The following is a 27,613-nucleotide window of genomic DNA, read 5'->3' on the forward strand; positions in this document are numbered from 1 at the left end:
CAGCCCTCCCTTGAAGGGCAGCCTGGGATCATCAGCATCACCCCAGAGACAGAGAGGGTGGCAGGGACCCCATGGCCAGGGCATCCCTGTGGGGCTGGGGCAGAGCTGGGCACCCTGGGCACAGAGTGTGGAGCTGGATCTTATCCATGGGGCTGAATGTCTGAGGGCAGGGGATGTGGCTGTGCTGGGGGAGATGGGCATGTGGGTTTTGAGCAAGGGCAAGTGCTGAGTGAGCCTGGCCAGGAGCAGACCCTATGGGGCTTGTGGGATGTGCCAAAGCTGCCGGGATCCTTCCTGGCTGCCTGCACTCACCTTTTGGTGCCATCAGACCCACGGCTGGAGGGAGGGTGACCCGTACCAGGAGCACCTCACACCCCAATTGCCTCCCCTTCCCACCACGCAGGTGCTTCCGCAGCTGACAAAATTCCCGTTCCCCTACTTGGGAGGAATTTTTTTGCAATGCCCTCAGAGCAAACGTTTTGCCCACCTCTCTCACCCACCCCTCCAGTGGCTGCTCTGCAGGTGCCAGCCCCAGGCATCCCAGCTGGCCCTGCCATGGCACAGCTTGGCCAGTGGGCATCCCGGGCTGGAGGCAATGTTTTAAAATTCCTTCCCCTCGCGTGACCATGGTACAAAGCAGTGACGCTCCTGCATGCCCAGGGATAAATCACGGCCGCTAGGCCAGGAGCAGGCAGGATCGCCTCGGGGCAGCGGGGCAATGGCCCTGCCCGGACGTGTCGCCGGCAAAATAAACCCTTCTACAATATAGACTTCTCTTTCTGCGGAGGCTCCGGGCAGCGCCGAGCTGCGTTTCAACACCATATCGAAAAATAACTCTTAAGAATAGCAGCGGTGCTCGGCAGGGGGTGCGGGGCTGGCGCGGGTGCCGGAGGGACTCTGCCACCCCTGATTGTTCTTCTTTCCCTCCCGCCGGCCCCGCCGAGCCGGGTCCCCGCCGTCCCCAGCGCAGTGCCGGGCTCCCCGCCGTGCGTCCCGTGCGCCGCCGCCTCTCTTGTGCTTACACCCAAAGGCATCCGTGCCCCCCACCCGAGCACAGCCACCCCAGCCACCGCCTGTGCTGTCCCCCCTCCCTCCAGCCCTCCAGGGCCAATTCCCATGGGATCTCCTGGAAAGGTCAACCGCCGGCGGGTGCCCTCAGTGCTGCGCTTGCGGGCCGGGGGGAGCGCGGGGGGCCGGGGCGGGGGGCGAGCAGCTCTTAGAAAGGGGGGTGATCCATGTCGTCCAGCCAGGAGGCCGGGCTGGTGGGAAAGTCTGGGTACCCGACGCTGCTCCCCGTGGAGATGTCGGAGGTGGGCCCTCCCCCGGCCATGGCCCGCAGCGTCTGACTCACCCCCTGCGCCCCGTGGGCCACCAGCCCCAGGCTGCCGTCCACGGCGTAGTCCAGCCCGTTGAGCAAGGGCGGGTGGGCCGGCAGGGACGAGATGGAGGACGGCGACTGCGGGAGGCCGTAGGGGCTGCCGTCCCGCAAGTCCTGGTACGTCTGTCCCGTGCCCTCCACGGAGAAGCCGCCGTTCAGCAACTGTCCGCCCGCCACGTCCCCCACGGAGCCGTAAACCCGGTTGTTGTGGCCGAGCTCGGAGAGGATCTGGTCTTCTGCCGGGGACAGGAGGGAGAGCGGAGGCGGGGGGTCAGCGCCGGGGGCAGCCCCGCGGCCCCCCGGCCCCGCTCGGGCGCCGCGCTCACCGCGGAAGCTGAGCTCGCTATCGCTGACGCCGCAGTCCTCGGCCGAGCTCTCCTTCTCCAGCTTCCCTCCCCCGCGGCTCCGCTTCACGCTCTTGTAGAACTGCCCCCAGCGATGCCGCCCCGCGTCCTTCTTCAGCCGCTTCTCCTTGGCCCGCCGGTTCTGGAACCACACCTGGAACGGGCAATGGGGACATCGGTGGCACCGCGGCACCCCCGCCACCCTGGCAGTCCTGCATGGCAGCACCCCTGTGATCCAGCACCCATGACACCCAGTGCTCCAGCATCCTGGCACCCCTTACATCCCAGCACTCCTACAGCCATCCCAGCACCCCTACAGCCATCCCAGCACTCCTACATCCATCCCAGCACTCCTACATCCATCCCAGCACCCCTACAGACATCCACTCCTACATCCCAGCATGCCAGCACCCTGGCACACCAGCATCCTGGTATGACAACACCTACACCCCCATGCAACTCAGCATCCCTAAACCCTGCAAACCTGCATGCCAACACTCCGACCCCCAGCTCCCACACCTCCATGCAATCCAGCAGTCCATCATCCCTGCAGCCCAGCTTCCAGGCACCCACATCACCCCAGTACCCCTGTGATCTCTGCATCCCCTAAAACCCAGCACCCCAGAGGGACCCCTGCATCGCCCTTCTCTTGAGGCAGCCTCACCTGCACGACCCTCATGTCAAGCCCCGTCTCGGAGGAGAGCTGCTCCCGCACGTGGCGGGCGGGCTTGGGGGAGTTTTTGTAGGCATTCTTCAGCGTTTCCAGCTGCTTGGCCGTGATCGTGGTCCGGGGTCGCTTCGCGCCCGCCTCGGAGTCATCTGCAAGCGAAGGAGCCGGTACCAGCCCCGAGCAGCAGCACACGCCACGGGGGAATATCTCCCCGAAAGCGCTGCCCCAGAGCCCGCAGCGGCACCTTCCCGCAGGTAGCCCGGCGGGTACAGAGCCACGGCCGCCCCCGTGCGTGCTGTGCCCCTCGCAGCCTCTTCGGGGTGCCTACCGTTCTGCTTGGCAGTCTCGTAGTCCTCCTTGCAGACCAGCCGCCCGTCCTCCATCAGGTAGAACTCGTCGCCCGTGGCCAGCTGCCGGCTGCAGATGATGCAGGCGAAGCAGTGCAGGTGGTACACGAAGTCCTGGGCTTTGCGGACCACCTGGGTTGGGGGGATGCCCTGCTGGCACGCCGTGCATTTGGTCCCGAAACGCCTGCGAGGAGAAGCGGGCGACCCTGAGCCCCCCGGCGAGGTGGGGTTTGCCGGGATGGGGGGCAGCAGCCGGGGCAGAGTTTAAACCAGCAATCAACCTTATTATGCATGACACTTCACACGGCGGGGGTTTATCTTCCTCAGAGTGAGAGACCGGCCTAATGGAGCCGAGGAAGGTTTGATTTTAATGATTCTTTTAACTAATGCTTATAGGCTGCCTGATTTTTCCCCTGCAAGGACAGTACATATTTCATCCACATTAATACTAAATAAATTAATTACGCCGCCCCGCTGGCATGATGAATCCCAGATTAATGCAGAATGATGGGGCTCTTACACCATAACGATGGCCTGACAGGGGCGTGGGGTGGGCTGGTGTGGGGCACGAGCAAAGCTGCCAGCACGGCTGCAGGGAGTGTGCAAGGGACACAGGAGAAGTGTGGCAGCAGCATGCAAGGTGGGGGTGAAAATGGAAAAAGAAGTGTGGAAGGAAGCATGCTGCAAGGAGTGTGGGAGCAGCGTGGAAGAAATGTGCAAGGATGGTACAAGAACGCTGCAGGGAGAGTGGAAGATTCATGCAGTAAATGCAAAAGGAGTGTGCAAGTACGGTGCAGAAAGTGTGCAAGAGGAGAATTCACTGAATTAAGGGTGACAGGTGCCATGAGGAGGAAGCCAAAAGTAAGTGGATGTTCCACCGGTGATTTTGGCAACAGATGTTGTGGGACTGAGCTGGGGCAGATCCCCACCTCCCACTGGCACCAAAGGGCTCTGCGAGGTCTCCCCCACTCCCCAGAGCAGCCCTACACACCCCAGAGCACCACAGAGCCTCCTGGTGACGCAGCAGCCCAGGTGACAAAGCCGTCAGAATAAATCTGCCCGTGTCTGCTTTGAAGGCACAGGAGCACCCAATCCCTTTGGCCCCAGCCCCGAGGCTGCGGGGATAGGCAGTGACATTCGAGTGCCCAGGGTGTGCAGCCACTCCAGGCACCTCTGGCTGTCCCCTGAGACCTGAACATCCCCCAGTCGTGCAAAGTCACCCTCAAGCCCCATGATTGCTCATCCCCTCCAGAAATCCAGGTCACAGCAACCAAAGCTGGGTCTCTGAGACTGTCCCTGAGCCACGCAGCTGTCACCCGGGGATGGGTGGCAGGTACTGGGCATGAGTGGTGCCAGCATGATTTTGGGGTGTTGGAAGCAGAAGGCGAGAAGGAAAAACCTGGTTTGTCTCATTTTCTGGACTTGTATCCTAAAGGGAGAGTCCCTGGACATCTGCTGCGGAGACCTCAGCTCTCCTGGAGTCAGATGGAAGGGAAGGTGGGAAAGGAAGGGAGAAAGTGGGAGAGGGGTGAAGAGGAGATGGACAAGAGAGAGGGAGGGAGGGAGGGAGGGAGGGGTGAAGGAATGATAGAATGGAGGATAAAGGAAGGGATGCAGGGAGGGTGGGAATGGAGGGGAGGAGGAAGGAGGGTGGGAATGGAGGGAAGGAGGAAGGCAGGCGTGAGAGAGGGATAGGATAAACAGAGGATGCTTTTCTGCTCTCAAGGCTGAGCTGGTGCCCACTCTGCAGCCCCCATCCACTGCCCATTCACCCCCTCTCACAGATCACTGTAAAAGCCATTTTAACAACTGTCCCGATACCCCGGGGTGCTTCCACATCATCTGGGGACACAGGACGCGGGACAGAGCCAAGGACCAAGAACTGCAATTCGGGGGAAAGAAAAAAAAAGGACAAAAAAAATCAAAAATCGATCTGATCCTTTCCAAAGCAGCTCCTGCATTGCCAAGTGCCTCTGAAGTTGGGCTGAAATCCTCACGTCCCCTGCAGGTTCCCCACCCCGAGATCAATGAGCGGTTATGGAAAGGTGAGGTGCGAGCGCCGAGCTGCTATTGATTTGCACCAAATAATCCAAGCAGGACCTCATCTGAGAAAGTCGCTGATCTTTCAACTCCAATTAACATTGATTACCCGCACCTTTTGGGCGACTATTTAAATGACTCAGAGATTAATAGGCTGGAAAATATCAGAAGTGAAGTGTTATTACCCAGGCTGGAGTGGCCGCTTTGACCGTCTCCGGGAAGGAGAAATCCGAGCTGCATCTTTGGTCCTGATGCCTGATGAGAATCTAGGAGAGCCTGGGGATGGGAAGGCCGGGAAGTCCTGTCTAGGGACTAATGGTAATGGCTTTAGGATTGTGGTGAGGGGTGGTGGGGACAGCCCGTGTGGCTGGTCCGGAGTGGGAGATGATGGCACGAGGAGGTGGCTTCAGTCCCCGAGGGGCAGCAGCTGCTGCATCCAAGCAGTGAAAGGCATCCCTCGGCCAGGGTCCAACCCCTCTGCTTCATGGTATTCAGTCCCAGCAAAAAACCTTCTCTATCCCTTGGGAAAACTCCTAAATTTCACCGGCAGCCAGGGACCAGAGCATCCTAAAGGCAAAGTCCATTTTTAATGGGGAACGGGTTGTCCTGTCTCGTGGGAGCAGGGAAATGCAAAGGCTGGGGCATCGCACAGCTTAGAGGCAGCTGCCAAGGCAATCAAATGAGGTTTCCACACTAATGGGAGCAAAAAAGGATTAAGAAAAAAAAAAAAAAAAGAAGAAGAAGAAGAAAGAAAGAGATAAAAGGTGAAGGGAGAGAAACGGCATCAGCAAATCCCGAGGAGGCGAGGGAGGCACTCGGGAGGAAGAGGCAGCGCTGTGGGTGCCTTGCGCGGGTTTCTCCTGCCCTCTAGCTCCGAGCGGAGCCGGGGCCACCGGAACCGCCGCAGGATGTCACCCGGGGGACCTGAACACCAGCACAGGGGAGGGACGGGAGCACCGGGGAGATTTGGAGCTTCCCCACGGTTAAATCCCAACAAGCAGCATCCATTTGGCAGCAGTTGCAAAGCACCGACATCCCCTTTATTTCCACAACAACAACAACAAGGCGTAGGAAGATTTTGGAGAAATTATGCTTAAAATTCGGCTGTGCGCTCTCTCCGCGGGCAGGGAGGCGCTGCTTTGGGGGTACTCACTTGAAGAAATCCTCCTTGCAGTAGACGCTGCCGGCCCGGGAGAAGCAGCGGTCGGCCAGCTGCATCTGGCAGTCGGCGCACTTGAGGCAGGAGCTGTGCCAGTGCCGGTCCAGCACTTTGAGGATGAACTTGTCCAGGATGTGCTGGTTGCAGCCGGCGCACTGGGGAATCTCTGCCCGGGGGGGAGAGGATGGAGAGAAGAGCACCGTCAGCCACCGCAACCCCCTCGGGGCTCCCAAAACCCTGCCCTGCCGCGCGCTGCGGTTTTTGGAGATGCCACCCCTCAACTCCCCGGTGTCCCGGCACATCTCCCTCTGCAAACCTTGGCCAAAAGCCGCCGGGACAGCCAAGCCACGGCTGCACTCGGACAAACACACGCGCGGTGCTTTCCCTTCCTGCACCCCGTTTTTCAGGCCGTGTCCTGCTCTCTGCCACGCGTTTTCCCTGCCTGCCTCTCCTTCCCTCTGGAATGGCACAACCACCAAGCAGGGACACCGCTTGTTGACCCCCAGTGACTCACACATATGGAAATAGATGGATTTGGGGAAAAAAAAAAAAAAAAAAAAAGGAGAAAGGTTTTTAAAGAAAAAAAAATTAAAACAAACAAACAAAACACCAAGAAAAAAAAAAAAGGAAATTTTTTAAAAGCAAGAAAGATTTTAAAAATGAAACACTATATTAAAAAATACAAAAAAGGAAAAATATTAAGAAGAAGGAAAATTATGAAAAATGATTTAAAAAAAAAGGAAAAAGGTATAGAATGAAAAAGTTTTTTTAAAGGAAAAAAGATAAGAAATAGACAAAAAGCGAGGAAGATAAAAAAGGGAAAAGATTTTTTAAAAGGAAAAATATTTAAGAAGGAAAAATTCACAAGAAGGAAAAATGTTGTGTTTTTTTTTTTTTAAGAAAAAGGAAGGAAAGATTCCAAAACAAACCAGGAAAAATGAGAAAATAAAGCAGAAAAAAAAAAAGGCAAAAAGAGGAGAAACAAAAAAACGTGAGAGAAGAGAGGAAAGGAATGGTACAAGGGAGGAAAAGAAAAAAAGGAAAAGGGGGTACAGGAAGAGAAAGGGGACGGGAAACAAAAGAGGGGAGAAAGGGAAAGAAAGAGGAAGGAAAGTAAGAAAAGGAGGGGAAAGAGAAAATAAGGAAGGGGGGGAAGAGGAACGAACGGGCAAAGGAGGAAAGAAAGAGGAGGGGGAAGGAGGAAAAGAGCACAGGAAAATCTCATCATGTTACAACCTCAAACAACATTATTTCAAGATCCTCTGGGGTCCTGCCACGTCCCTCACGGGAAGGCAGCTGATTCCATCCCTGCCCAGGGTGGACAGTTCCACTCCCAGCGCCCCTCAGACCACGGCTACTGCTGCCGTTCAAGCCTCTGTCGCATTAACCGCACAATAAGTTAAAAAATAATAGTTCTACGGCTTCTAGAGGTCCCTCTATCCCTTCTTGTTTTGGGAACACCTGGACGCTTCGCTCTCCTCTCTCCAGCACCGCGGCACCAGCCACGTTTTCCACGCTGGGTTTGTTAAACGCGTTTGAGAGCAGCGCGAACGCCGCTGGCACCGGCGGTGGCACCAGCGCAGCACCGGCCCCAGGAAATCCTTCTCGGCCGTTTCATAAACGCGTGTGCATCTTCAGGAAACACGTTTTGTGTCTAAATGATTATTTATGTAAACACGTGTGTATTTACATTCACCCTCCTGCACTCTCACAACCCAACAAAGAGCTTTCCCCTTCCTAAAAGCAGCGACGCAGCTCAATTTCAACAAGAAAACAACTGCAGCCGAGAATACGGTATCTCCCTTCAAATTTCCAAAGAAAACTACTTTATTTTAAGAGGAGACCGATTTTCCTTCCAATTTCGCTGTAGGTGCACAGCACCAACCCCACGCACAGGTGCCTGTGTGTGCAATGATGCCTGTGCACACACACGGGGATGAAAATAATAATAAAATAATAATACCAACAATAACAAAAGGGGGAACTGCCAGGGGAACCAGGAGATGTCCCTCTGGTTTGCAGGGAGAAAATATCTCAAATTCAAGCCCTGCACCCTGCTTTGTGCTTTGCCACAGAGGTAGCTGCCTCCCTGCCTCGCATTTATTGCGCTCGTTTTACCTGAATTATTTTCTAGAACAGGAATAAAGTTAATGGGTACAATTGGTACGTCAGGAACGAGGCGCTCCCAGGCTGTCTTTGCCCACCAGCATTCCCTGTTTGTGCGCACAGGGTGGTTTGGATGGTCCTCGGGGGGGACACAGCCGCGGGGTCACCCCTCTCCGCCCGGGGACCACCCCGGCGGTGCAGCGACCTCGGTGCCAGCCTCTCGCCGGGGGAGGGGGGAGGTTTGGGGGTCCCCCCTGCCCCGGGGCGATGTGCCCGGGAGGGGACCGCACATGAGCACCCCGGGCGGGATTTGGCCGTATCCCATGCAAGGCCGTGGGCAGATCCGCAATCCCCCGCCTTCCCGCGGACCCTCCCATGCACGGGGACCCGAGCGATGGCCTGGCCCCCGCCGCTGCCGTGATTTATTAGCGGCGGGTCCATCTTCCCATTCCCCCCTCCCCGCCTCTCTCCCCGACGGGAAAAAAATTAAAGAAATATCGATTGAAACGAAACAAACTGGCCGGTGGCCTCAGTAATCCCTCAGTCCGCAAAAGCCCCTCTGAAAGGGAGCGGGGGGAGATGCGGGGGGGATGCGCTCCCCGCCGGGCACCGCGGGGCACAAACACCCCCGGCTTTGGGGCTGCGTTCGGCTGCCGCTCGGGAAAGGAATGGAGCCCGCGGATGCTGCGGAATGGGTGTCCGGGAGTGCGGGGGGAAAAGCGGAGCACAAAGGCGGCCCGGGCCGCCGGTACCGGAGCCTGCACCGAGCCCAAGGAAAGCACCGGTCCGGGGATTCCTTCAAAAGTCTTGCTGCGGAGAGGAAACCTCATTCCCTCACATGCAGAAGCCTTCCAAATAATTTCTCTGCTGCAGGCAAACGACTTTCTCGGCGGCGATTAATCACTCCCCCTGCTCCAGCCCCTTGGCCAGAGCCTGCCGGCAGTCGGGCACTGTTCCCGCAGGCTTTGGCACAAGTTTTGACTCCGGTGAGATTTGCAAAACAATATTCATAAATAATAGTCGGAATTTTATTTTTAACAGTCCCGTCTGCAAGGCTAAGCAAGGCATGTCGGGGAGGGGTGGTGGGGGGAGAGGCTGCTCGGCTCCCCAAAATCCTGCAGAAAAACATGCTGTAGGACACAGCCGCTGCTAAAATAACAAGGCTGGTGGCTAAAGGAAGAGGAAAAACTATGATTTAATAGTGATTAAAAATTAAAATGTCACGGATTTTCCTTTCACACACGATGAAACATCGAGGTGCTGCTGGGGGCTGAGGGGAGACTCTGGCTCCTTCTTGGGAAGGGGTTCCCTGCCCAGGGACAATTTCCTTTGGCTCGAAGGGGGCTGCGTTTTGTGTCAGTGAGGCAGGATCAGGCCCCAGATCTATCACGACATGAAAGCAGGTGGCTGGGAGCTGGCAGGGCTCAGGCTGGGGCAGCGGGAAAACCACAGAAGGATGATTTCCAGCAGCCCAACCTCATCTATTTTCTTTCTGCCTTTTTTTTTTTTTTTTTTTTTGCGCAAAAATAAGCATAATAAGTATTATTATTAATAGCATTAATAAAGATACAAATAGCAATATTTGTTTCAATAATAACAATAATAATAATAATAATAATAATAATAATAATAATAATAATAATAATAATAATAATAATAATATCTCGTTGGATTCTTTCCTGTTAATTCTTGATATCTATCAGTCAGTACAGGAATGACAATATCATGGGCAAGGGAGTTTGGTGGCCCCGAGGAGGGCCAGATCAGGGAGTTATTCTGGGCCAATGCTGCTCCACGGTAGTTTGGGCACCTCATTTTTTTTCCTAAATCGAGGGATTCCGAGGCCATAGAAGTGACCCAGCGACCCGGAACCGGCGGCGTGACTCGGGATACGGTGGTGGGACAGACCCTACGTGTCCCCGTCCCTGTCCCTGCACCGGGTCTGTGCTCCTGACCGCGATTTTTCTTCCCCTCTGCTGCGGTGAAATTGGTTAAACGGGCCCTCCTGTTCAACCCTTCCGCAGCTCGGCAAAGGGACCGAACCGGGGGATAACGGCGACAGGTCCACCGAAGAGCCGCGGGAAAAGAGGCACCACCGAAAAACCCTGGGAAAACGAATTCCAGCCGCCCGGGGGACCGGGGCCCCGTGCGGGGCAGGGAACGGCGCGGGGGCTCCGCGGGGCAGCGGCCGGAGGTGCGGGAAACCTGTCCCGGAGCGGACACCCCCGTACCCCCCGTGTCCCCCGACGTGCGGCCGGACCCCGGGCGGGCTGTCCCGCACCTCGGGCCCATCTCGCCCCTCCTCCGCCACCGCCCGAGGTCCCTCCCCTCAACTTTCGCGGCGCCGCTGGGGGGGGGGGGGGTGGGGTGGGGGCGAGCATCGCCTTCTTGGCCCCGGTGGGGTCCCCCCATTCTGGGAGCGCGGAGACGCCCCCGTCTCGGGAACGGTTTGCAAACGGGAAGAAACAATCATAATAAAAATAACAACGATAATAACAACAGCAGCAACACCCGCGCAGGTGGCCGCCCGCGGAGGCCCCCCCCGCCTGCCCGCACAGCCCAGGGCGCACCGGGGCACGGCCGTCCCCCACCATCCATAGGGGGCATCCGTAGTAACCACGGGATGGCCCCGCGCGGGGCTCGACCCTCTAAGGGGCTGACAGCCCCTGTGGCTCACTCACAGCTCGGGTCCAGCATCCCCCCTCGGGGTGCACCATCCCCAGCGGGCTCCATCCACCCGTGCGTGTACCCCCACGGGCACGCTATCTGTGGCTGCAGGGCTACAGACACGCACGTCATTTTTGGGTAGCCGCGGGTGCGGCGGCATCGCTCCGGGGGCCGCGCGGCGCCCAGCCGGGCTCGCCATCCCGGTACCGCGCACGCACGGCCCTGGGCCCCTTCCCACCGCCGCCGCTCGCCGCCTGTCGCGATAAACGATATAAGTGCGGTGTCGTGCGCTGCGGGTCGGCGACGCGCGGAGGCGGGCGGGGGCCGGGGCCGTACACATACACACGCTCACACACACTAACACACTCGAATTCACGCTCACACACGCACAACCGGAGCCTCGCCGTCCTCCCCGTCCGGGCCGGGCCCGCATCGCTCCGCTGCCCGCCCACCCTGGGGCACCGCTCTCCCTTCCGCACCCTCCGCATTTTCTCGCCCGTGCACGGCGCTACACGCTGGGGGAAATAAACGGAAAGTGCAGAACCGGGAGCGAACGGGAGCGGAGGCACCTGCCCACCCGCAGGGCGCTGCCCCGCCGGCCCGGGGCCGCCTTTGCGGCAGGGAGCGAAGGAGGGAGAAGAGAAAAGCGTCCTTACGTTGCACCGGCACACCGAGGATCTCGGGAAGCCCCTTGACAGCCCCTTCGGCAGCGAGCGCAGAGCTTTGCATCATTTTATTGGCCCGGGGGGTGGCGGAGGGGAGAGAAGAGGGGCGGGAGAGCCGCGGCCCGGGCCGGCGGAGCCCGGCGGCGGGAGGTGCCGTGTCCCGGTGCCGTGTCCCGGTGCCGGTGCCGGTGCCCGCCGGTGCCGCCCGCCTCCCATTCATTCCCCTGCGGGGAGCGCGCCTGACGTCACCGCCCGCAGGGGGGCGGGGGCGGGGCGGGCCCCCGTAGCCAATCAGCGCCCGCTCCGCGCCGCCGGGGGCGGGACCTGGGGCGGGGAGGCGGGGCTTGTGCGGCGGGGGCGGGGCCTGAGGGGAAGGGACGGGGCCGGGGCCGGCGGTGCCTCTGGGGACAGAGAGGGACGAGCCCAAGGCCGCGGGCGGGCTCCGCTCTCGGGGCTCAAGGACCTTCTCCTGCTCCATGGAAGGCGCTGGCTTCGGGCACAGCCGCAGCCCTGTCCCTCCTGCCGCTGGGAATGGAGTCTTAGCCAAGGGCCTCTTCCCCGACTCCCGAGGACAGCGGCACATCCCGCACCAACATGAGCTTTGCCCAGCGGCTGTCACCCCGCCGTGGCACGCTCTGCTTCCACAGGGCGCTGTAACACATCCCTGGGCATCCATCCCAATGGTGCCTCCCCAGAGACACACCTGGGCACGGACAGAGCCAGCCCAACTCGGCGGTGCTGCAGCGTGCCCAGCCTGACAGCCGTGGTGGCACAAGGGTGGCAATGCTGAAGTCACAGGGCAAAGGGCTCGGTGTGGCTACGGCTTCCATGAGGATCCCCGTGGAGCTCTGCTGAGGGAAAACCCAGAGACAACGCAGCCCCCGCCACTGATGTGGCTGTACCTGGCAGCCAAGGGCTGAGCACGGAAACTCACCGAAATGGAGCTGAAGTTAGGGTGGGTGCCCCCAGCATCACCCTTCCCGATGCTCAGCGTGTCACCAGCTCGGGGACACTGGTACCAAAGAGCCCTGATGTGCTGGGCCATCCTGCTCTGCTTAGAGAGCAGGGTGAGGCTCCCGAGGTGGCACACTGCAGCTTCTGGCGGGTGAGGGAGGATGCTCACCCAGCCAAGAGCATGGCCACCCTCAGCTCAGGCATGGTGTTCCCATGCCAAGCCTTCGTTTCCACACTGTTAGGAAGAGGATTTTCCCACCTGAAAAAACCTGAAACCCTGCTCCATCAGGAAATGTGCACATGGGACAAGCCAGCAACTGGAAAAAAAAATGCGTAAAAATAAAAGTAATAAAACCTAATAAATGTACTAAGACGGATGGTTCCTCAGGAAAAAAAACTGAAGTTTTTCTATGAGATGCTGGGGTTTGACCCCCTCAAAGCTCCATTTTTACCAGCAAACCCCCGTCCTCCTCATATGGCAGCTCTGTGCAGAGACCGGTGTGCACTCATACAGGAGTGAGCTCAACCCTGCAGTTCACCGAACTCCAAAATCTGCTTCCCATCAGCGGGAGGTGAATCCCAACCCCTCCTGTCCCACCCCGTCCCATCCCCTAAATCACGCTGCAGCTCTTAAGTGCATTAAGCACCGCCAGACCCCCATCGCCCCCGGCCACCTGCGCTCCGCAGCCCCTTGGGGCAGGGGCCACCGTGCCCCCCCAGTCCCCAGCCAGCCAGAGCGGGGCTCCCAACACGCAGAAAGGCAGGTCCCTAAGGCAGATTTACGGGAGAAGTTTAGCCGGACGCGCAGACAGACGGACACTGCCCCATCGTCGCCCTGTCCTGCTGCTTTGCATTTCCAACCTATTTCCCTAATTATTTCACCGCTGCTGGGAGTCACCGCGGTCTCCCAGCTCTCTGGCACGCTCTGATTTATCTCTCAGCCGGGATAACAGCTCCCTCCACCCCCTTCTCCTCGGGGAATTCAATTTTCATTCATTTTTCTGCTTTGCCAGATTGATCCAGCCCCCTCAGCCCTGTTCTGGATCACTCATGGAAGTGGTGAGCGAGCGGGCAAAGGGAGCCACACAGCACCGAGCCTTCACCTTGGGGAGGCTGGGGGCGGGGGGAGGGAGTCGGGGGGCTGCCACCACCTAAAAAAACACCCCACCAGCATCTTCCTGTGCTCGCTCACACATCTTCCCAGCAGCGCCTTCATCCCTTCCTCTCCTGGTAGCACGGCTTTGTTCCCCTCCATCCTTCCTGCTGTCCATCTGTTCTTTATGTTGGTGGGGATCTTTTGGTCTCTTTAGGGATTTTTTAGATCACTTTGGGCTTTTTGGTCTCTTTTGAGTTTGTTTTTCCCATCTCACAGGAAGGAGAGGCTGGTTGAGATGGACATGAGGTGCTTGCCCAGCAAATCCTCTCTGTGCCACCCAAAATGCTGCTGGGTCCTGGTGGTGCCCAGAGAGGGGAGTTATATGTGGTGGGTGTGAAGTGTTTCCCCTCCAGGTTTTCTCCTCCTCCCAGAGCTAAATCAGAGCTAAGGCTCATGGTGAGCAGCCTGCAGAAGGGTGAATGTTGATTTTCATCAGGTTGCATTTCTGGGGCACTTTTGGGGGGCTCTGGCCCCGCACAGATGCCCTGCTCCTTCCTTGGCATTGCCTGGAGCCCTCTGGCCCTGCAGCCAGAGGACGACATGAGCAGCATGAGGTGATGATGCAAAACCCACAGACGAGCAGGGATGCTGCTCCCACACCTTCCCTGCTGGGATTCATCGTTAATAAAATGCAGGTAAATCCCAGAGCCTGTGACAAAACACAGAGCCAGCCTCCCTTTGTGTCCCCCAGCCCTGGGCACATTGGAATTAGGGTTGGCTTGGACACTATGGCACTGAGGGGGACATCAGTGCATTGTCCCCTGATGCAACAAGGGGGTTTCTAGGCAGGATTGGGGGGAAATGGAAAGGAATATAAGGAAATATAAGGAAAACTGGAAACTATAAGGTCCTGACTCATGCCTGGGGGCTGCCAGTGCAGCTCTGTCCCAGACAGCAAACCCCAAACAGCTTTGGAGGCGCCAGGGAGCTGAGGCTTTGTGCCACTCACGCAGCGAGTTTGCCAGGTGTCAGCCCAGCTCCGAGTCCCCTCATGTGACAAAACCAGCTCCTCCAGACCAAAGTGGGGACATCTTTGCAAGTCGAAAGCTGCCACAGCCACCTTTTGGCATGAAGCCACCTCCCCTCTGGGCAGCATCGGCCGTAGCACCCCGAGCCCCACCACCCCCCAGATAGATAATTCTATCTGAATTATCCCAATAATTTCCCCCTCCCACTTACATCCCTACTGCAGGACCAGCCTGGAGCGAGGACAAGCACATCGAGAGCCGGGTACTCACCAGCAGCCAGAGAAAGCCTCTCCCCTTGCAGGCAGGGGCGTTGCTAATTGTAATTGAAAATTAATCGGCGCTCAGCGAACCCCCGGTGACTTTATGGCTGCAGCGCGTGTGGAGACGGGATGCCGGTGGAGAAAGGCTCTTCCCTGTGAAGAGCAGGGAAAGGGAAGACGGGCAAGGCTGGAAGGAGCGAGCACTGAAGGGGTGGGAAGGTGGCTGGCTGTGCGGAGGGCTGGCCACCGGCCTCGAGGAAAATTAAATTGCACTTGAGGGTAAATTGTATTAGGGAATAGCGGCCGCCTCGCGCCAGCCTGCGGCCATTTGGGTAATTAGCCCCAGGGACCCCCAGGCTCGTGGCAGTGCCGGGACGGGGTGACCCCATCAGGGAGGGCACCTCGGGGGCTTGGGCTGCGTCCCCAGGGCAGCCCGTGCCACCGGTGAGTGTGGCCACAGCAGTTTGCTGCTCCCGCTCTGCAGGGCTGAGGGGGGACCCGTCCCCAAGTCATCCCGAGAGGGGACAGCGTGGGGGACACTCCGAGCCCTGCAGCAGCCCCTTTGTGCCCTGCACTGGGGCTCCCCACGTGCTGGAGGGGGACACCCCGGTGCCACAGGTCGGGAGAGCCGGGGCCGGGAGGATTGGGGCTCCACCAAACAGGATTACGGAAAGTCTATTTACTAGACTCTCTTTTTCCTGCGCGCACAGCAGCTTTAGGCTGCGGGCCTGGCGGGGATGCTAATCTGGGCATCCCGTTAACCCCCTTCCGGCAGCGCCCACCTCCCCAGCCCTAATCCCCCTCTCCCTCCACCTGCTGCACCCCCTGCCCACCCCACCGGCATGTTTTGGGGCTGAGGTGACCACGGGCAGCCCCACATCGCAATACCCTCGGTCCCACACAGGGGAGCAGATGGCAGGGGGGGGGGAGGTTATTGATGTTGGGGTTGAACCGCCCCAGGGAAATCAAGGAGAAGGAGGCAGCAGGGCTGCAGCGATGAGACCTTCCCCATCCATCACCCGGCGGTGGGCAGGGCCGGTAGCGGCTCGGGGGAGCCAGCCCCGCTCCGTGCTGGGACGAGGCCCCGAGCACCCGCTCAAGGGACATGGCCAAGGCCGAGTGGGCAGAGGCGGCAGGACAAGGGTGCCAGCCCCACAACACCTGGAGGCGTGACCACGCACAACCACTAAAGGAAAGACAGAGGGAGACAATTTATTTCACGGGCAGGTGAGGGAGGAAGGGCTGGGGGAGCCAGAGCTCCCGGAGCCAGGGCAGCGGCAGAGCTGAGCACCCTCCTCCCCATCCCGCCAGCCCTCACCTCCCACCTGGGCAAAGTGAAGATATCAAGAAAAAGACTCCAAATCGGATTGACACCCCCCCCTCCCCCTTAATAAAGTTTATTATCGGCCGGGCTCTAATCCTTTTAAATCCCCCACGCGGGGGGATGGGTTAGGATTAGGGAAGGGCAGCGTAATCCCAATGAATTTGTTACAGGGGGATTTAGACAGCGCTGGGAGAGCAGATGGCCCCTGCCCTGGCTCTGGAAAACAACCATTTTCCTTAATGATTCCTAACAAGGATAAAAGGGCAGAGAGAATCGGGGACAGGCGCAGGGGGCCCACACCCATGAAGACCTGGTCCCCAGGGATGCTGCCATGACCGGACCACGGGCCTGGTCAGCACTGAACTACAGCTCCACAGCTCATGCCAACTTTTTTTTCCAGCAGCTTCCTGACCCCCACATACTTCTTCTGCCTCCCCCTGCTCAAGGAGAAAGCAGGAGCCATCCAGCCCTGGGGATGTACCAGCTGTACAGGGGGCAGCTGCCCACAGGTGCATCATCCCCAAGCAAAAGGCAGGACAAAACATACAACAATAGTTAAAAATATTGAAAGGATTTTTAAACCAAGTGCTGTTTCCGGGGTGGGGTGGAGGCAGGAGCAGGGACATCAGGAATGGGGCGTGGTAGTCCAGCATGCCCACGTGGCAGGGACCAGCCAACACAGCAGGGCAGGCATCGGCAAAAATAATTTATTCCACTAAGACAAGCAGAGAACAAACAACAGCATGGGGAGGGGACGAGGAAAGATGGGGAGGCCCCGGGCCACATCTCAAAGAGGGGGGACATAAAATGCATCTGAACCCATGACTGCTGCCCCCACCCAACAGTGTGTCCTTTCTCGGGGGCTAAACCTTCATCCTCCTGGCCCCACTAGTGGTTGGACCCCAACGGGCTACTCTCCAGCACAGCACTGGGCTTCCCAGTTTGAAACCAGCCCAGTGCCAGGGAGCTTCTGAGAGCAGCTGGGTGCCAAAACACAAACCACTGTTCATGTCCCAGCTTCCACAAGCCCAAAAACATGGCACTGTGAATTGAAAGGGGGATGCTCTGACAGCTCCCTTCCACCCCCTACCCCCAGTGAGGCAACTGTCTTGAGCAGGGCAGCTCCTGAGGGGGACGTGCCAGACCCCTGCCCGCTCTGGGACAAAACGCTGTCCCAGGGGCGTCCTGCCCCAGCAGCTCACCCACCCTAGGAAGACCCCCGGGCCCCTCAACCCCTCTCAGGCCATGGGGAAGCCAGGGCGGCCTTTCCGTGCACGGGTGCGGAGGCGGAAGAAGGTGTACATGCCCAGGAGGCACATGGAGGAGAGGAAGTAGAGGGCCACGCAGAGGCTGATGTCCAGACGGGAGAAGCCCAATCCGAGCACCCGCAGCCAGGGGCTCCTCTGCAGGCCCTCGCCAACCTCCTCCTGGTCCCGGAGCAGGACACCGGGGGCGCGCCGGCGCTCCCTGCCCGCCGCGGCACCGCGGGGCAGGGCGATGGTGTCCCGCTTGCTGATGCGGCGGCGCCGGCCTGCGGCTGCTCGCAGTGCCTGGCTCTTGAAGTGCTGCTCACTGAAGGAATCCAGGTCCACGATGTCCTCGCCCCCCTCCCGCAGCTTGGGGTTCAGCCGCACGATGCTGGGGCGCCGCGGCTCGGGGGAGCCTGGGTGCCCCGGGACTCTCACCTCTCCCTCTGTCTCCTTTTCCTCCTCTTCTCCTCTCCCCCTCTCCTCTCGCGGGCCCTCCGTGCCCAGCCTGGCGCCGGTCCCTCCCCTGGCCACGGGGATGGGGTCAGGCTCGGCATGGTCCATGTAGATGTTGGCCGGGGAGAAGTGTGCCTTGAGGAAGGTGACCACGGCTGGCTCCTCCCAGGCATGGACCCCCCGCTCTTCCTTGTGGCACTGGGGACACAAGTCCGGCGGAGGCCACTGCAGCTTGGGGAACTTGGGGTCCTCCGTGTCACCTCCTGCAGGGACCAGAGCCAGCGAGGGGGTTAGAGGGGACATATGATGCACCCTCCCCCCACCACTCTATCAACACCATGTAGAGTCCAGCAGCTGGGGATGGGGACATTTGGAGGAGCCTCCTCGGGAGGAGGGGTCCTCCGAGGGGAAACAGCAGCTTTGGGAAGCTCCCTGTAAGGAGCATGTAAGATCCAACTGTATCTCCGGGGCAGTCTGATGCCACCTGACCAACTGCTGTCCCCTGGGACAGGGGACAATAACAATGGGATGTCCCCACTGCTACACCCTGCAGCCATTTGCCAGACCCATCCAGGAGGAGGGATGTTCTTCCACCTTACTTCCCAGGTGGCAGCCCCCCTTACCCGCCAGGCGAGCGTTGACCTCGTTGTGGTGGGACCAGAGCCAGAGGACGGCCTCCTCCCTGCTGGCCACCCTGTCCATGGACTTGGCCGCCATGGCCTCAAAGTGCTCGGCGCACTCCTGGCAGCCGAAGAAGTGCCGGACGTAGCAGCGCATGGTGCTCAGCACCTCAAGGGGTAACTCTGGGGGAGGCAGAGCACAGGGGTGAGTCTGGACCCCCCTGTGCCACCACCACAGTCCCATGGCTGAGGTAGCAATCCCACACCCCAGCTCTCTCTCTTGTCCCCCATGGGAACTGCCCCTGGATGAGATGAAGGAGGGGGGGAACAAGCCTTTGTCCACATGCAGCATCCCTACCCATGCCAGAGCTCAGCTGGACATTCCCTCCCTGAACCCCTGATGCCCCCAGGGACACCAGTACCTTTGTCAGGGCCGTTCTGGGCAGCCTGGACAGTCAGCAGGTGGAAGATGGTCCAGAGCCCACAGGGGTAGCCACGGAAGTGGCGTTCACTGCCCTGGCAGCCCACCCAGGTCACATTGGTGGGGAGCACCGAGGGGTGGGAGGCCTGGTGGACAGATGGACATGGTGTGATGGGGCTGGCAGGCAGTGCCAGCTGGGGGGCAAGAGGCAGGGGTAAGGAGAGCAGAGGCTGGGGGTCCCCATGGGCATCTTACATGTCTGTTATTCTTCATGGCCTCCTTCAAAACTGTGCGGGGCAGCTCGGGCTCTGTCCAGTTCCTCAGCCAGGCATCCAGGGTCTGCAGGTAGGTCTGCACACAGGGGCGCCCTGGGAAGTACTGTAGAGGTGGGGAGAGGGGTGAGAAAACAGATTTCATCCAGGGCAGCCCACAGGCACCCCTGGCTCACCAGCACAGGCACTGGGCAGCACCAGCACCCTCTGTGCTGGAGAGCAGTGCGGTCCTGGTAAGGTTTTGGTACCTATCTCTGAGGGGCTGGGGGCTGCAGCTTGTCCCCCCACACCGGGTGGCAAGTCCCCTGCATGCATGTCCAGGCTCCAAACCCCAGCCCCAACTGAGGGAGGCAAAAAGCCACTTTGTCCATAAGTCTGGCAAAGCCAATTAGCAGCTGCACTTTAAAACCACTCCTGGGAGAGAAGCAGCCTGGCAGCCCGTGCCACCAACAGACAGACAGAGGGACCGACCTGTGGGGAGGAGGGGACACCAGCACACAGGAGAAGTGATGGAGAAGCAAAAAGGAGGACGAGTTTGCTGAGTCTGAGCTGTTCTTCCTCCCAGGCCCAGGGGGAATCACATGAAAAGACCCAAATTTGCAGGGGAATTATCAGTGACCTGACCATTGTGATGCAAACAGTGTCCCCCCAACTCTTTGGACAGAAGGTTCCTGCCTCCAGGAACCACTTTTTCCCCCCTTAGGACTTTTCCCCCTCTCCTTTCCTTTAATACCTCTTGGGAACGCAAGAGTTAAGGCTGGGACCTGCTGGCTGAGCTCCCCCAGGCTGAGCCCTGGGCTGGCAATCCTGGGGATGCTGCTCCGTCCTGTGGATGAGCAGGGCAATGACAGTGCTGGCTCAGTGTCCCCGGGGAAGCACCAGCACCCACCACCCACTGCCACAGCTCACTGAGGGGAAGGTTTGCAGGAAGAATTAAAAATGGATCAAATAAAACCACACTTATACCCATGGGCAGGGAGCTGGTGCCACTGGGATTTATTTCCCTATCTCTGTAGTTCACATTAAAGAGAGGGCAAGCAGAGGCAAGCAGAGGAGCCACATTAAGGTCTGAGGACTTCAGGCACATGTCTGGAGCTCCTTCCTGGGGGAGAGCAGATGGGGGTGGGAGCAGGAGGTGTTTTGCACATCAGTGAGGGCCAAGCAAAGTCCAAACTGAGCATGCAACCCTGAGTGACAAAGGAGGGAGCAAAGGAGGGCACAGCCCCAGTCTGCCAAGTAGCCTGGGCTGTGACAGGGATTGGGATGGAGACAGGGCTCCTGCAGGCCCAGTGGAGAAACCAGCCAAATGCAGCAGGACTCCATCACAGCAGGAAATTAAACTGCCCTGCTTGCGCTGGCTCAAAGCTCTCAGTCACTTCAGCTGTGCCAGGCCCAACATAGAAGAAAAAAGGAGACCTTAAATTAGACTTGTCTGGAGCCTGACTCAGAGTGGGAGTTCCTTTCCTGGACTATCATCAAAGGACCCTGCAGAGATTGGCTCCTTGAGCTGAGCATCCATATCAGAGCAACAAACCCCCGTGACCATCTCTGACACCCCAGCAGGTGACAGCCTCTCTTCTGAAAAGACCTCCTACCTTGACACCTCCTACAAGTGATCCCACTGCCAAAGCTGGCAACACACATCTCGTTTGAAACACTCCAGCACCCCCTCTTAGCTCCCACTGGGACTCTGGGCTGAGTTTGGAGATCCATGGGGACTGCCATGGGATACACTGAGCACCAGGACACAGGGCCCACGCCAGACTGCCATGCTTCACTGCCCCTGAGTGCTAGGACACAGTGGCCCACGCTGTTTGCATTTCAGAACCAGACAAATGGAGGCACAGGCAGTTCCTCTCCTAACACCCAGGGCTCCTCACCTTCACCAGCGTGGCCACGTAGCACTTGAAGGCGGCCAGCTGTGCTCCCGACAGCGAGGAGGCACGGGCAGCCTCCACCCGCAGTGAGTAGTGCAGCGCGGACTCCAGGTCGGCCATGTACAGCTTGGAGCTGGGGAGGGCAGCGCAACACGGCTCCATCAGCCCGCTAATCCTCACCCCAGGGCTTTTCCCAGGCCCCAGCCCCTCGCCCGCCCGGCCCGGCCTGCCCAGCAGGGGGAGGGGTCTGACCGGTCGGCTCGCAGAGGGTGTGACACGCCGTCCGTGTCGTTGAGGGTGTTGGCCGTGGCGTTCAGCTTGTAGGAGCCGCGGGTGATGCCCGTGAGCGTGCGCAGGTAGTAGGTGTAGAAGGAGCGCGCCTCTATGTGCCTGCCAGGGAAGAGAAGCCCTAAGTCCCTCATCCCTCCCAAACCTGACCCCAAGGAAGGAAGCCAAGGAGATGAAGGCTTAGCTAAGTGGGTAGCTCAGGCCTGGGGAGGGAGCATGGGGTGCTCCATACTCTCCACCTGCCTCAGCAGTGGGTAGCCCTACACGCACCCTAGAGTGGAGCCGAGCCCCAGGAAGCCATATCATGCCGCCTCCAGGCAGATGTGGGAAGAGAATGGCTCAGTCACAATGATTTTCCCTTCTTCCAACTCCAGCCAGGGCTGGCAGCGCAGTTCAGTGCCCACCAGCAACCTCCCACCAGCCTCCTCTACTCAGCCGATCTCATTCCTAATGCACCTTCCCACAAGTACAAAGGAGCACAGGGAGATGGGGCACAAGGCTGCCACCCCAGCAGCATCCCCAGAGCCACCCCAGCAGCATCCCTAGAGCCGTGCCCCACACTCACACAGGCAGGCGGGAGAAGGAGCCATTGCGGAAGAGCAGGTATCCAGAGGGGAAGGAGGTGACACCAAACTTCTGCACGAGCTCCTCCTCGCTGCTCAGCACCCTCCTCACTGCAATGTTCTCGTACTGCAGCATGTCCAGGGCCACCTGCAAGCCCCAGGGTCAGATGGGAGGGCAGAGGGATTCCCCAGCCTCACCAGGGAGGCAGCAGAGCTGTTCAGTGCCCTGTGGAACATCTGGCACTGGCTAAGCTGGGTGCAAGCTGAGCAGGGAGGCTTCCTGGCAAGAGCTGCCCTGCCACAGGCACCCAGGAGTTATCAGGCACCAGAGACAGAGAAATGGGGGATAAATGCAGCTGTACCCACCTCTCTGCCCACGAAGGAGTTGCTCTTCTCAAAGATGAGTGCCAAGTACTGGTCCTTGTTCCTCTGGAAGAAGGTGAGAACCTCCTCAGCGCTGCAAGAGACAGGAGGATGGCAGCAGGTGCCTCGGCATCAGCAGGATGCTCTGCCCTCCCCCTCACAAGGAGCTCCAGCCTTGCCCACTGGGATTTGGCAGGGAATGTTGGTGCAGGATCAGCCCCACTGAGCAGGCAACTCCTCCTGCTGAAGTTTCCAGCCTAATTTTCTGCTCTGGTTCACCGGCTTTGAGAAAACCCACTGGGCTTGGCCAAGGAGGTAGAAAACAAAGCACAGGCAGGGCAGGGCAGGAGGGAGCTGCATACTCGTCCAGGGGTAAAAAACAGCAATGAACTTGAACCAGGGCTGGTTTTTTTTTTTTTTTTTGTTTTGTTTTTTTTGGTTTTTTTTTTGTTTTTGTTTTGTTTTGTTTTTTTTTTTGTTATCTAAGACACAGAGGCACCAGAGTACCTGAGGCATGTGCCTGGCTCAACCATTGCTCTGGGAAATTCAAAGGCTCCTTCTCAGGACAATGCAGCAACTGCCTGCATGCAGCAAGGACTACTCAGATACCAACAAAATCCCTTTTCAGGACAAGAAAAAGCTTCTAATACAGCCTCACCCAGCATGGTATGACACTGCCACGGCCCAAAGAATTTGGGGCCCAGGAATTGCATGCTCTAAGTAAGGCTGATGAGCAGGTTCATTAGGAGATGCGACAACATGGTCCATCTCCTCTGGGCCATGGAAACAGCTGGCCAGGTCATCTTCCTGGGACGTGGGTGATGCAGTAGCTGCTCCTTGCTAATTTGGGCTCAGGATTTCCCCAGAAAGCTGCTCCCCATGGGACAGAGGCCATCCCAGCCCTCTGCTGCCCCTACCTTGCTGGCTCCAGCGGAGGACAGGCAGGTGGCCAGGCATCCTGGCTCTGCTCAAGGTTGGTGATGATGGCGTGGCGCAGGTCCTCAACAGTGGCACTGGGATCTGCAGGGGGACAGGACACCAAGAGGTCAGTCCTGGGAAAGCCAATCCCAGGGGCTGAGCCAAGGGAAGCTGCTTGGAGCTGCCCCCCAGAGCTCCCTGATATTGCAGTGTATGGGAGGTGTGGGCAGCAGGGCCATTCACACCCAGGGTAGAAAACCCCATGGCCCTGAATACTCACTGGTAATCCTTATCCCATCCTCTGGCTTCTTGCTAAAAGCTCTGAAGAACTGAAAGGGGAAAAAACACAAGGGGAAACTGGAGCGAGTGAAGTGGGACAGGAAGCAATGCAACCCAGCAGGCTGAGGCTCCTTGTAGACCAGCTCTGCCTCAGTTTCCCCACAACACTGCAGCATGCTAACTGACATCAGCCAGCACAGAGGGAGCTCCCAGCCATGTCCCCATCTTTTGGGGCATCCCCAGAGGGGAGGGATACAGGTATGGACTGGGAGCCATGTCCAGCCAAGGGCTGAGCACTGGCAGGCAGTGGAGCAGGGGTCCCAGGGAGGCAGCTGGAACCTTCCCAGTCCTGCAAACCAGTCTCCCTACTCCAGAGCTCTGAGAAAATAGGAAAAAGGGGGTTTTCCCACTCCTGGCCTCCCACAATGGCTCCAGTACCCAGGGCAGAGCCAGAGCAGCAGCACCAGGTTGCATCAGCCAGGTGTTTGCTTTGCAGGCTGGGCTGGGAGCTGGGACTGTTTGCAAAAGGTGCTCAGCAGGGACACAGGATGTGAAGCAAGTGACGCCTTGGCACGGCCACATCAGCACTCGTCCCTGCCCCAGGAGACGTTTCCATCAGTGTTCCAGGGCAGTGGGTACTTGGTGAGACCCCAGGGCAGGGCTGGGGCCAAGCCAACCTGCCTGAAAAGCCCCAAATCTGACCTCACCTGGAGCTGAGCCTGTAAGCTGGGACTGAGGGCATGTCTGATAAAACCCTCATCCCCGCCCATTCCATCTCAAGGCAATCCTGGTTTTTAACTGCTGGTTGTGGCACCTGGAGTACTTTGGCTTCACTGCTTGTGTTGGAGCAAGGCTCCGTTTGCAGCGGGAAGCTCTGCAGAGCAGTGTGTTGACACAGCTAAAGGGCTGGGCACAGGCCCAGGAGGAGGGATGGCTCCTTCCCAGCCACCACAGGAGGCTCCCAGGAGCTGCAACCTCCCGCAGCATCCCTGTGCCCTCCTCCAAAACCTGTGCCTGAAACCTTTCTCTGCCCTCAAAACAGCCTTTCTTAAATGTTTCCAACTCAGAATTCAGAGTCTCCCTCATCCTAAGAGAGATCCAGCCCCTATGTTTCGCCACAAAACACCATTTTGGCTTTCCCCCCTCCTTGTTGCTCCATCACTAAGCAGTTGCACCGGCTGCAGCCAGGACATGACTTTGTTTTGGGGAAGGGTGAAACAGCTTCAGTCTGCAAAGCCCCAGGGGGAGTATTTTGGTGCAATACCCCTGTCAATCAGATTGAGCAAGAGAGAAGAGGCCAGAAGGGAAAGCACAGTGAAGCCCAGCCAGTAGCCAGCACACGCAGTCTCACCTTCATGGTGGGGAAGCCAGTTATCCCGAAATCAGAGCACACTTGTTGGTTGTCCTCGTCGGCACAGTCGATGGCTGCCAGGATCACTGCAGGCCTCCACTCTGTTGGGACAGAGGATGAGGTCGGCACAGTTCAGCACCCCCACGGCCCCAAAAACCGCCCTCCTCCCGTGAGTGCTTGCAGAGACAGGAGAGATCCAGTGGCAGATCCCAAAACCACTGCTTGCTCCTCGCAGGACAGTGACTGATGGTTTGCAAGCCTGAACACCAGGGCTGTGCTCTGTACTGGTGTGTGGTGCCCTACTTTCCGGGCAGCAGGAACACAGGGAAAGTCGTGTGAGGCGGGAGCCGGCTTTGCACGCCCTGCTCTGCCAGAGCACAGGCAGCTCTACCCAACACTGCCTGCCTGGCTGGTTCTGCCTGTCCAGCCTCTGCCCAGCTCCCGGGAAGAGGACACCAGGAGAAGGGGAGGGCTGGCTAGCCACAGCTCGGGGAGAGCAAGGAACACAGGCTCCAGCTTGTCTCACCCCAGACCAAGGGCATAGCTGATAACCAAGAGGGAACAACCCAAAACCAGCAGCCAGGCCAGGGCACTGCAGCAGAGCCTGCCCAGGTTCTGAGCATCCACTCCCCATTTGTGACTCCCCAGTGAAGACCAGCATGCCCCTGGGGTAAAACAGATGAACAAAAGGGGGCATGGAAGTATTTTAAGCAGCAGCCTCTGTAAACCAGCAGGAAAATGGAGAATAAAGCTCTAAAACGTTTTTTTTTTCAGTGTAAAGGACACAAGCTGGAGAACACCCTGCCTTATCCTTAGAATGTGACAGGGAGGGACATGGTGCTGGCATGCAGATGGAGCCCATGTGGGCCTAGGCAGGAGCATGCTGGAGGCAGGGACACAGTGTCCCGTGTCTCAGGTGATGGGACAGGTGAGCTGTTTCCCACTGCCCTGGCACTCGTGGCACAGGAGGGCTGGTGACGAGCCCTGCTGCAGGGAGCCAGGCAAGCTCCTATACTCATCTCCATGTGGTGTCTGCAAGTCACCCGAGCATCCTCCCCATCCAGCCCACTCCTACAAAAATCCACCCGTGGGAATGGCAGCGAGGATGCTGAGCAGCACGGGGGTGGCTTCCCCATCCCACCTCCACGGGCACACCATCCACACTCTGGCCTTTGGAGCGGGGAGCCCTGGGGGAGCCTTCTTTTGGAGAGGGGCCAGGAGAGCCGGCATTGCCCCGCGGGGCCCGGGCACGCATCCCATTCCTCACATCCTGCCCGCTGGGGAGCTCTGACGGCATCCCCAGGGAGGGACGGCATCCCCAGGGAGGGACGGGATGCCCGGCCGGCCCCCTGACTCATGCGGCAGCCACCGCGCTGTATCAATTAGTGCAATAACAGGGAGAAGCCGCGCGCACCCCGGGATGCCGGGGGAGGCAGGATGAGTCCCGGCAGGACAAGGGGCCCAGCAGCGGGGTGTGCGGGTCCCCGGGCGGGGCTGGCACCGGCCAGGCCGGGCATCAAGGTCAAAGCCGGGAACAAACCAGCTGGGATCAGTGCCCAGCAACCTGCCGTCCCTATCCCTGCAGGCACCGGGACGAGCGGGGCTGAGGGAAAGCGTGGGGGGCAGCGGAACCCCCATGCCTGGGGCAGGCTCAGCCTGAGCTTCTCCCTGCCAAAGGGGGTCCAGGGATGCCGCTAAGCCAGGCCTGGGTATCGGGGGTGGGAAACCTGGACACCGGCAGGGAGCTGGGCCTTCCCACCCGGCTGACGTTCCAGGAGGCTGGAGCTGGGCCGCAGGGGGATCCTGGGGAGCCGACAGAGGGGAGGGCAGAGCGGATTGAGGGACGGCGGTGGGAAGGACACAGGATATAGGGATGCTCACGGGAACGAGGATGCAGAGCCCGGGATGCAGGGAGGATTTAAGAGGGCGGGCGGAGAGGAGGAGGACGACGGGGCAAGGACGCAGGAGGGATTGCAGGATGCTCCCAGTCTTGGGGGAAGCGGGGACCCCCCCCCGCCCTGCGCAGGGGCACAGGGAGGAGGATTTAGGGGTGCTGGGATGAACAGAGATGAGGTGAACAGAGGCGCAGGGGCAGAGACACTGGGTGCTGACGGAAGAGGACGGAGACAGGGATAAGGGGTGGGGGGTAACAAGGTCAAGGGCACAGGGAGGGATCGGGGAGCCGATGGGGCGGGCGGGGATGAGGAGAAGGGGGGCCAGCGCGGCCGGGGACTCACCGCGGATGTCGTGGGCAAGGGCCCGCCATGTGGGCGCGAAGTGGATGCAGTGCCCGCACCAGGAGGCGAAGAACTCGACGGCCCAGGCGCTGCTGGAGCCCAGCAGCCGCCCCTCCGCCCCCGGCCCCAGCAGCTCCAGGGGGTCAGATGCCGAGTAGAGGCGGCCGGGCCGCGCCGCGGGCACCCGGAGCAGCAGGAACAGCAGCAGGAGCGGCGGGAGAGCCGCCGGCCCCCCGCGGCCCCCGGCCCGCACCCGCCGCCGCCACATCGCCCGCCAGGCCGGCCGGCACCGCCCGGAGCCGCCTTTAGCGCCCCGGAGCCGCCCGTAGCACCGCCCCCGGGGCGGGGCCGGGGCGGGGATCCCCCTCACCGGGCCCGGCACAAACGGCCGCCCACAGCCCCCGCCGCACGGTAGGCCTCCAGCCCCCCTCGGCGCACCACATCATGGGGAGGAGCCAAACACACCCCCTTCCCTTTTCTGCGGTGTTTCCCTTCCTTGAGGGGACAAATGGCTTAAAATGATACAATTCTGATAAAGTGAGGACTGCCCAGGCAGGTGGCGGAGTCATGGTCCCTGGAGGTGTTTAAGGAAAGAGTGGACGTGGCACTGAGTGCCACGGTCTGGCTGGCAGGGTGGTGTTGGGTCACAGGCTGGACTCGGTGATTTAGGTCTTTTCCAACGT

At 59.3% G+C, this 27,613-nt stretch overlaps 2 protein-coding genes across 2 annotated transcripts; both read right to left on the reverse strand.

Moving 5' to 3' along the window:
* Positions 1–1,216: 1,216 nt before the first annotated feature.
* On the reverse strand, positions 1,217–11,458 carry LHX4 (LIM homeobox 4). Its single transcript, XM_053950678.1, has 6 exons — positions 11,368–11,458; positions 5,933–6,104; positions 2,721–2,923; positions 2,387–2,541; positions 1,705–1,876; positions 1,217–1,614 (listed from the first exon to the last, which is right to left on the reverse strand). The coding sequence occupies exons 1-6, from the start codon at positions 11,441–11,443 to the stop codon at positions 1,217–1,219; spliced, it is 1,176 nt and encodes a 391-aa protein (XP_053806653.1). The 5' UTR covers positions 11,444–11,458.
* Positions 11,459–16,731: 5,273 nt separating this feature from the next.
* Positions 16,732–27,240, reverse strand: QSOX1 (quiescin sulfhydryl oxidase 1). The gene is made up of 12 exons (XM_053950983.1): positions 26,931–27,240; positions 24,694–24,794; positions 23,344–23,392; positions 23,063–23,165; positions 22,149–22,239; positions 21,785–21,930; positions 21,184–21,321; positions 20,935–21,064; positions 19,038–19,160; positions 18,784–18,928; positions 18,365–18,544; positions 16,732–18,004 (listed from the first exon to the last, which is right to left on the reverse strand). The coding sequence occupies exons 1-12, from the start codon at positions 27,196–27,198 to the stop codon at positions 17,277–17,279; spliced, it is 2,202 nt and encodes a 733-aa protein (XP_053806958.1). The 5' UTR covers positions 27,199–27,240; the 3' UTR covers positions 16,732–17,276.
* Positions 27,241–27,613: the final 373 nt, after the last annotated feature.

The sequence above is a fragment of the Vidua chalybeata genome, chromosome 9 (genome assembly GCF_026979565.1).
Source record: "Vidua chalybeata isolate OUT-0048 chromosome 9, bVidCha1 merged haplotype, whole genome shotgun sequence".
Taxonomy (NCBI): Eukaryota; Metazoa; Chordata; class Aves; order Passeriformes; family Viduidae; genus Vidua; species Vidua chalybeata.